The sequence below is a fragment of the Octopus sinensis genome, linkage group LG4, assembly GCF_006345805.1.
Source record: "Octopus sinensis linkage group LG4, ASM634580v1, whole genome shotgun sequence".
Lineage (NCBI taxonomy): Eukaryota > Metazoa > Mollusca > Cephalopoda > Octopoda > Octopodidae > Octopus > Octopus sinensis.
In genome coordinates, this window is record NC_043000.1 from 83,169,982 (window position 1) to 83,183,332 (window position 13,351).

The following is a 13,351-nucleotide window of genomic DNA, read 5'->3' on the forward strand; positions in this document are numbered from 1 at the left end:
GATGAGCATTATTTGTAATTCATTGGTACAACAGTGTAACAGTTTGCTTTGACATACATTTACATTGTGATTTCTGCAATGTGGTGCATAAATTGTCAAGTAAATGAGAGGCATCTTTGCCGCCACTGATTCAGTTGCAAAGTGTTGAGTAAAGTTATTTGATCACAGACCTCCTTTCAGTCTTTTAATTATCACTGGGTCACACATAGTTCCCAGATGGTAACATTGATTTCAAGGCCTTCCCAGATGAGTGACTGGTTATTCAAAAACATTTATAGATTGTAAATTTATTCTGTCCAGTTACATATCAGTATAGTGGTCATTTGCAAACTCCAGAGGTGACACTTTCCTTTCTCCTTAGCCCTCACGTCACACAGTTGTTAATGTTTATTTCAATTGGGTCATGCCCTTCCAATTGCTATAGATTTGTAATGCCTCTTATGGCTGTGCCTGTCAGCTGGATGGTGAGGAATCCTACATTGGGAGTGGTAATGACTAGGGTAGGGTAACTGACTACTTATTGTGATCATTCATCTTTTGGTTTCCTGTAGCTTTGCTCTCTTTTACAAACCCAATGAACATATATTTCCTATTTCAAAGAAATTCAAACAATAGATATAAGACCCAAGTTAAAAAGATTCTCAACAATTCAACTTCTCTTGTTGACATTAAGATGCCCACCCCCAACAGGGTCCTTAACTCTCACATTTTAGAGCTCCATGACCTCCATTTTTCAGGAGCAAAATCTTTTTAACAGGTTCAATAAGACTGGAAATTTGGAATATGTGCATAAAAATCAGTAGTATGGGATACATGTGGCACAATTACAATTTTTTAGGGTGTGTAAAGAGGGAAATAACCTTTACCAGCAATTTTGATGAAATTCGAAACATAGATATTCTAGTTCATTACAGAAAATATAACAGAAAAGTCTAATTCTTCAATTGCATGTAACCCAGGCAACGCCGGGTATCTCTGCTAGTATATATATATATATATATATATATATATATATATATATATGAAAAAAAACCCACACACATACATATATAAACATAAGCATATATATATTAGGGGAAGTCAAATATTATCTGCACTTTCACCAAAACTTTCTTTAAGTTGGCTGCACTGCGTTCAGCACCCACATGCTAAAAGGTGGTATTCTACTGGTTATATAACTAACCAAGATTTGACCTTGATCGCTCCTGTTTTCTTTCTTGTGTTACAGAACATGGCTGCTCTTCTGGCAGTGTAAACTATGAAAGAACAGAGATCACTGATCCGATTTCTCTGGTCTGAAGGTGTTTCAGGGGCTGAAATTCATTGTAGGCTTTCAGTACAATATGGGGACAAGTATGAAGAACAAAGAAGGAGAAGGACACCTATCAATTTCCACCACTGACATGAAGATTCAACAGGTTTGAGAGAGGGTTCTGGCAAACCAACTAGTGACCATCATTGAGGTGGCATGCTCTCTGCAAATTAGTCATGGTTCTGCATACAAAATCATTCATGACAAGCTTCACTTTCATAAAGTCATTGTGAGATGGGTGCCAAGTGAGCTTACTGAAGCACATATGCACAATTGTGTAGAGATCCATCAATGCTCACTTGGCCATGACAATGATAAAGGTGAAGCTTTTTTGGAAAGAAATCAAATTGGAAGAGTTTGGAACAGAAATACCTGGAAGCGCCAGTGAAAAAGAAATTCAAAACTCAAACCATCCACTAAAAAAGTGATGCTAACTGGGTTTTTTGCAACACAAAAGGGCCTATACAGGAACATTACCTGGAAAAGGGGTTGACAGTCACTAGTGTAGGCTACAGTGAAATCCTGGTCAGCAAACTGAAACCAGCAATTTGCACCAAAGCAAGTGTTATTGTTGCATGACCTTGCACACCCACATATGGCCACCCATACCTTTGGAACTTTTGAAAAATTGGGTTTCACATTTCTGGAACACTCTACATACAGTCTAGACCCCACTCTTCACAATTATCACCTCTTTAAACCCCTACAAAAAACATCGTGTTCAAGGCCATCAATTTGTTATGGATGAGGAAGTGCAGGAAGTGGTGCATAAATGGCTGTGCAACCAACCAAAAATCTTCTTTGATAGAATAAGTGAGCTTGTTGACTGCTGGAAGAAAGGTATTGAAAAGCAAGAAGACTATGTCGAAAAATGATATAATTGTTCAACCGCCTGCTTTTTTTCAGAAATTACAGAAACAAGAGTGCATGTAATTTTTTTACTTACATACATATGTATGTGAACATGTCTGTGTTTGTGTGTGTGTGGACATGGCACAAGCAACATATATGTATATGTCAATGTCAAACAATGAGAATGATTGCTCCACACTGCAATCATAACTTTATTTGTGTATAAAGGCTACCATTGTTTTCATTGGTTTTCTTTCATGAAACCAAGGGTAGCCTTAATACACACACACGTACACACACACACACACACACACACACACACACACACACACTAACACACACACATACACACACACACACATATGTATACATACATATATATATATATACCGGAGTAAACACATAAATGTGATGAACGGCAACGAGAAACTCAGAGTAACAGATTTTGTTGAATTTTCTGCTGCTTTAAATAAAGTATATATATATATACATATGTGTACATATATGGACATCCAAAACTTCATTTTCATGATCAACTCAAGTGATCTCTCATTTTATGTGGTGTCTCTCCCACTCACTTGAAGCCCCTTCCCTGGCTGTTAATCAGAAGGCATGGAAGCCCATGTGTGTTACTGGATTAGAACACTTTGGAACCAAATGTCGGAGACTGCATGAAAAGAGATGCAGTTGTTGTTCAGGGGCACTTTCAGTGCCTTCAATGTCACAGGATCTGCCTATTTCATGTTGGTCTTGTCAGTCACCTTGACAAACAACATGCTGGAAGTGGAGGAGGATGAATGTCTTCAATCAATGCTGCCATCACCTTTGATGAGCTATCATAAGCAAAGTAAGTTTGTGTGTGTGTGTGTGTGTGTGTGAGAGAGAAAGAGAGAGAGAGAGAGACATTAAACATAACTGCATCTGGTGGTGAGATTCTACCTCAGAAGTTCTGGAGTTGTGGGGAACATGGAGTTATCCCTTAATGACCATTACTCCCAGGTCCATCCTGACCCAGAACAGTAGTACTTATTGGGGTCCCATCTGTGGGTTAAATAGATTTTCCAGACGTAGAGAATACTCCCATTATTTTTGACAAAACCATGGCGAAGGCAGATACTCTGACATTTAAAATAATGCTAGCCATCTTGCAATGCTTGTCACTGGAATCTACCATGACAACTGTGACAGTGGGAAAAGTGTTAGACAAGCTTTTGTCACTTAAATCTAATGACATACAGATGTCTCACTATTGAATGTGAGATGGCTATCATTTGAGAAGATAGGGCAATCAACATGTGTGTTGTGGGGGGGGAGGTGTGAGTGTAATGGACATCTTTCAGCTTTTGTCCACCAAATCTCACAAGGCTTTTTTCAGTGTGAAGCTATTGCAGAAGCCACTTGCCCAAAGTACCAAAATTCATATTAAAGTACTTTGCTTTAGAGATTTTTTTCTTTTAATGTATAACTTAAAGAATTAACTCACATTCACAAAATCCCTTTCACTAAACCTGTTCTTCAAGCGTATAAATCCTTTCATTTTTCGACGGGTTTCAAAGACAACTCGCTTAAAGATCATGATTGCCATCTAAAGAAGAGAAAATAATTCCATTATTTCACTCAGAAAAACAATTCGAATATTCTTTTCACAATCTGATTATTTAATTTAATATATGAGAAAATGGTTTATGAAAATAGCTTGTTCATTGTACACAAATATTTTAATGTTTTCATCATTCACATCATTCTCTTTAACATTAACACAACCACCATTTTTATTACCAATGGATTCTGTGGATATTCTATGTTTATAAATGATTAATTTCAATTTAAATGCATTAATAGATCTTTTTAAAATTGCTCCATTCTGTTTAAATATTTTCATCATATCTTCAATTTCACCCCATAGATAAAGTTAATGCAGGTGTAATTTTTACACTTACATCTTTGAGATAAAGATTTTGATTGTGTGATTCCATTCCTTCCAAATGAATTCCTTTATATTTTGATCATTCTCCTCCAATGTGTGTCTAGTCATAGTCATATTGTTAAGATAAAAGAAGGCACCACACAACTTTTCTTCTCTCACTACCCCATCCATAGCTTGTTGGAAGTCATCTACCATATTTGAGGTTCCAATGAAATCCTACACAACTGATACAGATAGCCATTGGCTTCAAAAGCTGTATATTGTCTAGAATCCTTCAGCCACACCTAGTACCAGACACTTTTCATGTCAAAGGTGAAGAATGGTCTCTATTTTGTAAGTTTGTTTATTAGCTCATCTATCAAAGGCAAGGGATAAGCATCTGACTTCATATATTGGTCGACTGTCACTTAAACTACTGGAACTCACCATGAGGACATGCTTGCCCCAGTAACAACAAATGGCAAATATCCCTTGCAATGAAGTTTTCATCATCTTTACTAAATTACTTTGATTTGAGAGCAATTGGTTTTTCTCTTGGAGACAAGTTTGGAAAAGGGATGACTCTCTTACTTTTACTATGGCCAATGTACTGAAATCAGTAGCATTTACAGTTATGTCAGACAGGACTTCCCCATATTCAAATTTTACCCTCAGATATTGGTGCAGGAAAGCTTGGCCAAGTAACATATCAGCTCACAATTCCCTCAAATTACGGAGTCATGCAGCAACAAGTAACTGGTTATTAAGGCTAACAGTTAGGTCCACAACAACATAACTCTTGGAACTAATATTTTAGGTTTTGTGAACCATAATGGTGTCTTTACTAGAGAGGGGAGTCTTTAATTTTAGTTCCTGCACAGCTTTCTTACTAACAGTGCCGCAGAATCCTAGACAGAATTCTAGACGCCACTTAACCTTTGTCCCTTCCTAATCAAAAAAGTCGCAGCTTGAATGAGTCCCTGTCATACATTCACTGGGTTAGTATGTGAGAAGTGACCACTGTCACCAGTAAGCTTAATAAGGTCTTGGGTTTGCATATGGGAGCATAATGTTCCTTCTTGAGGCATTTATTGCATTTATGCTGGACAGTTATCACATGAATGGTGAAAGAAACAACAAATGAAACATTTCCTCTTAGTAATTTATAATCAGCATACAGAACTGGTTCATTAAGAACAACTGAAAGCTTATATGAATCTTTCTCATATACTTGTGATATCTATTGTTGACCAGAGTTAACTACTGTCACTGTATTGACCTTTGGGGTTGTGTATATATTGTTACTGCGCTGGGCTATATCTATCACAGAGGCTTTATTATAAACAATCTTGAAGCCCAGTGCTTTATTTTCTAAAAGGTGCTGATGTATTGAAGTTGAGGTTATACCAGCAATGAATGTTACATGTTGCATAATAGTCGTACTGCTCTGTGCTATAATCCTGGTAATTTCAATTCCTCTATAGCTTCTCTAACTCTCTGGAAAATTAATCCAATGATTCATCTGGTAAGTATCTAGTAAAAACAATGGAGCCTACTCAGGCTAATAGAGTCCTATATTTATTTGGTATTTTGTCCCGATAGTCCTCTTCAATACAAATTGTAAAGATGGTTCACTGGTATTGGTGTTCTGTGAACTCAGGTCAATATCTAAAACTTAGGTTTCTACACCATCTTCATTTTTGAATTTGGGTTGAATAAATTGTAATGATAGCCAAAAGGTGGTTGCTTCTTCCCAAGCTTTATTCAACTCAGTTGTTTAGTTACAGTTCAGAATAGCATGGCACTTTATGTGCAATTACATAATACTAAGGTTGCCTCAACAACTTCTAGTTCTACCATTCAGTTCTGGTTGCATGTATGGAAACTTATATATATGAACCAATTAATTGTAACATTATATCATCATCATCATTTAGTGTGTATTTTCCATGCTGGCATGGGTTAGATGGTTTGATAGGAACTTGTAAGCCAGAGAGCAGTACCATGTTCCAGCCTGATTTGGCTTGCTTTCTACAGCTAGATGCCCTTCCTAATGCCAACCACTCCAAGAATGTAATGGGTGCCTTTTATGTCACTGGCACAGGTGCCATTTACATTTTACCAGCACTGGCCACGGCTACAATTTCACTTTGTTTCTCAAGCACAGCAAATGACCAGAGGTCTCGAACGCTGTCATTGCCTCCATGAGACTCAGCATCCAAAGATTGTAACATTATATGTTTCATAATTATCCCGCAGCCTTTCGTCAAAACTCCTAATTTATTCTTAACTATTTGTTGAGCACAGTTGTGATCATGTTCCTCAGATTTGTTATAGACATACATATATCATACATGAATGGGTAAGTAAAAGAAAAGGTATAGTAAAGGAGGTTCAAATTCTTTTCTCCTCTACCAACCCTTATCTTTGAGTATCACAAAGCAGAACAATGTAAGAAGATTACACAGATGTAAATGCATTATATATATATATATATATCATCATCATCATCATCATCATCGATGATGATATATATATATATATCATCATCATCATCGATGTTGATATATATATATATATATATATATATATATATATATATATATATATATATATATATAAACACTTAAATATATATATAGAAATGTTTAAATTTGAAGTATTCCATCCATGCTATTATATAAAAATTGATGTGAAAAGTGAAAAGAAAAAAGATTAAGAATACCTTCAAAGTACATTCTCGAATAGCTGCTGTGTGTTGAGTGGTTCTTGCCCTTTCACTCTTTTTCTGAACATTCAAGACGTCATTTATTTTGCACAATCCTCTTCTGGCAAAGGCTTCTGCATGCTCTCCTGTTTTACATTCCCAATAGCACTGACATACAGCTGTGTATATTGTGCACCGCCAAGACAAGAAGGAAATGTCAGTGAGAAGGGGAGAGTTCTCTACACACAGACAAGCCCAAATTAAGTATTGTAGAACCTAAAACAAAAAATGTGATGGAATAGTAAATGTAAAACAAATATGATTAAAGAGATTCGAAATTAGCTTCAACTGATAATATTAGTTTCAAATTTTTGCATAGGGCCAGTAAATTCAAGAGATTACATCAACCCCAGAATTCAACCAATACTTATTTTATTGAACCCAAAAGCATGAAAGGCAAAGTTAGCCCCTGCAGAATTTGAACTCAGAATATAAAGACAGATGAAATGTCGCTAAGCATTTTGCCTGGCATGCTAATGATTCTGCCAGGTCACTGCCTTCTCTTCAACAGATATATTAACAAGGATAAATCAAAAATATTTTATTGACAAGAAAGCAGAAAAGTGTAACTTTTTTATAAAAAGGAAACAATGTAACAATATTTGTTTAAGTTAAACAAATCTTTTATTAAATTGCAATTTAATTGTTCACCTGAAACCACCCAATTTGTATCACCTTACTTACACTTGTATTAAAAGAAGTTATGGAATCTGTAATCTAAGGGGGAAAAAAAATCTTTCTATCATTTTTTTACATTTTGTAAATGTACATCATTAGCATTAATCATTCATTGTTAATTTAATAACTAATTATTACACAAAATGCAAAATAACATTAAATTTCTTGTTAAGAATTAGTTATTATGAAGTTCATCATTATTATCCTCATCATCATTTAATGTCCACTTTCCATGCTGGCATTGGGTTTGATAGTTTGACAGGAGCTGACCAGGCAGAAGACTGCTCCAGACTTCTGTGTCTGTTTTGGCATGGTTTTTTACAGCTGGATGCCCTTCTTAACACCAACCACCCCTGCAGAGTGGATAGAATGCTTTTTATGTGGCACCAGCACAGACGAGGTCAGTTTTGGCATGGTTTTTACAGTTGGATGCCCTTTCAAACACCAACCACTTTACAATGTGAACTGGATGCTTTTTTCATGGCACCAGCACTGATACCACCAAATAGCTTGCAAGACAAAGATCCTTTAAGAGGGGAGGGGCCATTGAGGAGGTGATCTTGTACCAGATGATGAAAGGTTAGAGAGTGATAGAAAAACAGAAATAGGTGTCTTGCTGTAGAGGCAGTACATGGTTACCTGGCTAGAGAGAGAGAGTATGATCAAGAATGAGGACAGAAACAGGTGCACTGCTGTAGAGGAGATGCATGGTTACCCAACCAGAGGGAGAGAGAGAGAGTGCAAGACAGCAAGAGTGCAAGAGAGAGAGAGAGAGAGAGAGAGAGCAGGAGAGAGATGGTGTTGAAGTGCAGGGCATACTCACAAGGAATGGGAATCAGAATGTATTTCATAAACTCAGTGTGTGTGCGTGTGTGTGTGTGTGTGTGTGTGTGTGTGTGTGTGTGTGTGTGTGTGTGTGTGTAGGCAAATGGCCTAGTGGTTAGGGCATTGCACTCACAATCACAAGATCTTGGTTTTGATTCCTAGATTGCTGGTGCATTGTGTTTTTGAGTAAAAGCACTTCATTTTATGTTGCTCCATTCCACTCACTTGTGAATGGATGGTCCTGTGACAGAATGGCATTCCAGTCAGTGGGTATGTTGGCCTGCCTGTCTAGCCAGTGGGGTAGCATTATTTGAAAGCTACAATAATGAAAGTAAGTGCATTGTGACCAGTGATGTATAACAACATCTGATGGTCTGGTCAATACAGTGCTATGTATATTTGCTTGCTCAGAAATTAAAAATTAAGGTTATGCTAAAAATTCATGTTACCTTTGTAGCGTGTCCAGCCACCATCATATCTTGACAAATAGTGTATATAAGTACAGTGCCTGAAAAACATAGTGGAAATATCTTAAAATAGGCTAAAATGTGTCTGGAGAAAAATCACTAAATCTATATTAAAAGCATGTGGACATTTTTGGGCAAGTGGTTTTAATTGAAAGATAATTGAAGTGTGGATATGACCAATGAAGATTAGTCAGAGAAAGAAAAACAATTGTAGCATGCTGCCATGAAAAGAACTGAGTCCTAAAGTGACTGTTGTTTTGGAAGAATTAGACATTGTCTAAGTTACATCTTATTCTGGTAGAGAAGCTAAGTTTTCTTGATTCAGGTTTGGAAAGGAATATCTGGTTTCTAGATGAGGAAGATTTCTTGAAAATGGCTATTCTCTAAAGAGTTATTCCATAACACAGTAGCTCCCTGATAAGCTAAACATGGGAGATTGTTTCAATTATGAGTTATATTCTGATATATATTTTAAGGGTAGTTTAATGTAATAATAATGATAATTTACATTAAGGAGTGAAATATACAATTTCCTGTAATTCAGACCACTTTATGGTCCCAGCAGATAAAATGGAAAAGGCGTTGCCCCAGAGGATGGTGAGGTAGATGCACTGGAATAGCCACTCTGAATCACAGGATCACACTTGTGGATAACCATCTCTGCTCCAATAGTGCTGAGGCCAAGAACACTGGAGGTCTCCACTGCCACAGGCTCGATATAAAGTTGTCAGAGGGCAACCAATATTTTGATAGTTTGCTTTTCTCAGCCTGACAAGCATGAAGCCTAGGCTGATGGCTGAACACACCAAATTGCTGCTGGTGAAGGTACCATAGCATGTGGCATCCCAAATGAGGGACCTTCCACACCATGCTACCCTTAACAACATCATAAAACATGGCCTAGAACACTACAGGCTTCCCTTCCCAGCTTGAGCCAGTAGGGCTTTAAGAGCTATATATATCTATATATATAAAACTGTAGTTGTGTGAGTGTCTGTCCCCTTCAATTTAGATTCCTAACTACTCCCACATTTTGCGGTGCAGTTTAACCAAATTCGGGTATCTTATAGTCGTGATTCATATCGAGCCCGTCTGGGTATTAGCGCACGTCTACGATGAGCCTACGATTTTAAAAATAATCTAACATCATTTTTTATTCCATTTTAATGCATAATTTTTCGTGTGTCGATGGTGGCGGAGTTGGCGTCCATGGTCACATCTGCACCTGTGTTGCTTCTCCCCCGTCTTCCCTCCCTCGTGAAGCTGTGGGGAAGGGAGTGTAAGGAAATCAACGTCGTAAAGCGTTGTCAAGGAGACCAGCGTTCTTTTAGAACATCGACTTCATGGCTTGAAGACACCAAAACAGAAATGGCTAAGAAAGCCCGAATTGGCATCTATAAGGGAAGTAACTCTCTAAAAATGCTTATATAGTTATTTCCCTTACAAACCCAAGCAACGCCGGGCGATACTGCTAGTATATATATATAAGGTGAATGGATAAGTAAAGACTTAATTCTTTAAAATGATTACCACATGTATTACTCCTGTTTTTATTATTTCTAAGACGGTGAGCTGACAGAATTATTAAAACAACAGGCAAAATTCTTAGCAGCATTTATTTTGCCTTATGTTCGGTGTTCAAATTCTGCCACAGTTAACTTAGCTTTTCATCCTTTCAGGACAAATAAAATTAAAAACTAGTCAAGTACTGGGGCCAATGTTATCAACTTGACCCCTCCACTCAAAATTACTAGTCTTGTACCAAAATAAGAAAGATTATTTGTAAGTTTTACTATTGTCAGAAGTTTTTTTTACATATTTAATATATTTTTTACTTATTTTATATATGACATTGTTGGTTACAGTTTACCAACAGACAAATCAGCAATTTTCTGCATTTCTATTTTGATTTTCTTGCCCATGTTTACATCTTCAGCTGATAAACATCAACAAAGACATATGCATATACAAATCTACAATGGGCTTTTGCATGATATGTTTATGAAATTTTTCTCACAAGGCATTGATCAACCTGAGGCCCTAGCAGAAGACTTACCATGCTGAGCAGTTTGGAATTGAACTTCTAAACTACACAGCCAAACTGACACCCATTTAAAAATGACAGATTACACCATTTTGGCTCACATCTGATTAAAATAACATTCAATTCGCTCTCAAATTACAACAAATGTGGGAGCTTCCACATGGTATCACAAACAGAAGAAGTAGTAGCCAGATTTTCTTCAAACACATCTTACTGCCTGACATATGTTTATATGTATACAAGAACCAACAAGTGAAACTAACATCTTAACAAGGATGTCAGATATAGCAAGCAATTCTCCCTCAAGTCACATCACATTTTTGTCTCATGTTATTTTGATACAATAACTGGATACAAATTATAAAGGTACTTTTCCTTTAATATCAAAGATTTTAAACTGGTGGTTTATATATGAAAGGACCAGAAGTAGTTTCAAAAGGGTTGATATAATCCAGGGTGTTCAAAGAGTCCCATATATATATATAAAACTAGAACTTTGCTTTACTTTGATTCAGTTGTTGAAACAATTTAGCTGTGAAGGCATCAAAATTTTGAGTTAGTGCTGTTCCAATACAACAGTTTTTAACAGTTTTTTTTAACTGTTACACAATTTTTTAATTGTTACACAGTTTTTTTTAACTGTGTAATGTAGTTGACAGAAGTATCAAGGTACTATCCATATCAAAACATTACTATAATCTCCTTTTGAATGACAATGCATAGGGATTCTAAATCATTAGTCAATGTAATATGTAATACATGCCAAAATCTTCACATTATTGGTCATATTACTTTGATACAATACTTGGACATTACCAGATACCTCTTGAAGACGTCTACATGATATCTAAATCTGGTAGAAATAGCAGCCAAATCTCCTTCAAGTCACATCCTATTGTTATATATGTATACATATATCTGAGTAACCAAGTGGTTACATCAGTGGTTCTTAACTTTTTTCATCATCTTACTCCATGAGACTCTCCAGGGTATTACCATGACCCCGATAATAAATTTTGTAATGGTGAACTTTGCAGAAAGCTAAGATAAAACAAAGCTATATGAAGATCTTAATTTATTGAAAATGTTACAAATGAAAGACCTACAAGTGCTAAAAAAACACATGGAACTACTGAACATCATACTTACTCACTCAGTGGGAGGGTGGATATTATTTTCCAGCCATAAGTATATCAAAGTGAGGAACAGTGCTTGACAGACAATACCTCCTGTCAGTGTCAATCACAAGCCTACTGCTTGTCTTTGTTTTCAGTGCCATCATTGCTGAGAACCCAGTCTTGCAGCAGTAGGTCAAGGAGGACTGGATCAGTGCTTGCATTGAAAGAAGAGAATGGTCATCCTTCAGTTTCGCCCAAAATGTCAGAACCTCTTGTTCAGAAAAATCAACTGAGTATCCTCACAAATTTGAAGAAAATATCAGTATCACTGATGGCACTGTCCTTCACTGAAAAGGGTCTGCAGGATAGTTGTCATCTGAAGGAAGAAAGCTGTGTCTTGGAAGTCACAGAGCAGGAGCAAAGCACATAGTCACAGTATCACTAGCAGCTGCAATATATTACACTGCAATACAGCAGTACAGCTGCAATACAATACCTTAAATACATGTAATAAATTACTTTCTCCCAAACGCTCTGTGACCCTGCCTCCCCCAGGGTCACAACACCCAGTTTAAGAACTGTTGTACTACATAGTAGCTAGACATGTTAGAATAGCAGACATATCTCCCTAAAAATCACACCCTCCTGTTTTATATATAGAATAAAAACCAAACATTTACTCCGAGGCATTGGATTGAACAAGTGACTAAGAAATTTCTACTGTAATTCCTGCTTTAGTGAAATTAGACAAAGATTCTATTATATTAGTCTTTTAGTTTGTAACATGTGCCAATTACCAGTACTGCATAGAATTACTTTGATACAATACTCAGGCAGCACTGGGGATCTCTGCCAGTTTAAATATAAATTTCCTAAGATATTACTTTTCAAAGAAATTAACACCTGTTCCTGACAGAATATTCATTCTAGCAAACTATTTGATTTAAAATGTTAACAAAAGTTTTAGAGCTTACATATTATATTCATTTTACTGAAAGCATATAATCTAATAAATTTTACAGAGGCATTCCATTTATGCATGAAAGACATTCATAAAGAATCATTGGTTTTAAAAAGCCATCTAGTGTTAAATTTGTGTTAAAATATTTGATTAAAACTTAAGAAAAGTACATTTTAAAGAAGCAGACATAAACAAATAAAAAGTCATGATTATGATGAGCTCCCAGACTGTCAGAAGCTTACTGGCTGAAATGAATGTCCTTTCTCTACCTGTCTGAGATACACTAAGTAACTTTGATAACTTTTATAGGTTTCAGCCAGTATAGGCCCAGGCCATGTCTAACTTAATAGCACCACCTGGTGGACACTATAGCCCACTCTAGCAAAAAGTTATTATTGTTGGAGACATGTCTGGGTGTAGG

The 13,351-nt window shown here is 36.4% G+C and overlaps 1 protein-coding gene across 1 annotated transcript in view; it reads right to left on the reverse strand.

Annotated features, from left to right (window-relative positions):
• The window catches only part of LOC115210519 (cilia- and flagella-associated protein 54-like), a 229,776-nt gene that overhangs the window by 200,946 nt on the left and 15,479 nt on the right, over positions 1 to 13,351 (reverse strand). The window contains exons 5-7 of the mRNA XM_036502203.1: positions 8,790 to 8,848; positions 6,796 to 7,053; positions 3,648 to 3,749 (exon numbers count right to left, since the gene is read on the reverse strand). Of these exons, the coding sequence (XP_036358096.1) occupies positions 3,648 to 3,749; positions 6,796 to 7,053; positions 8,790 to 8,848 (419 nt within the window). The remainder of the gene's footprint in view (positions 1 to 3,647; positions 3,750 to 6,795; positions 7,054 to 8,789; positions 8,849 to 13,351) is intronic.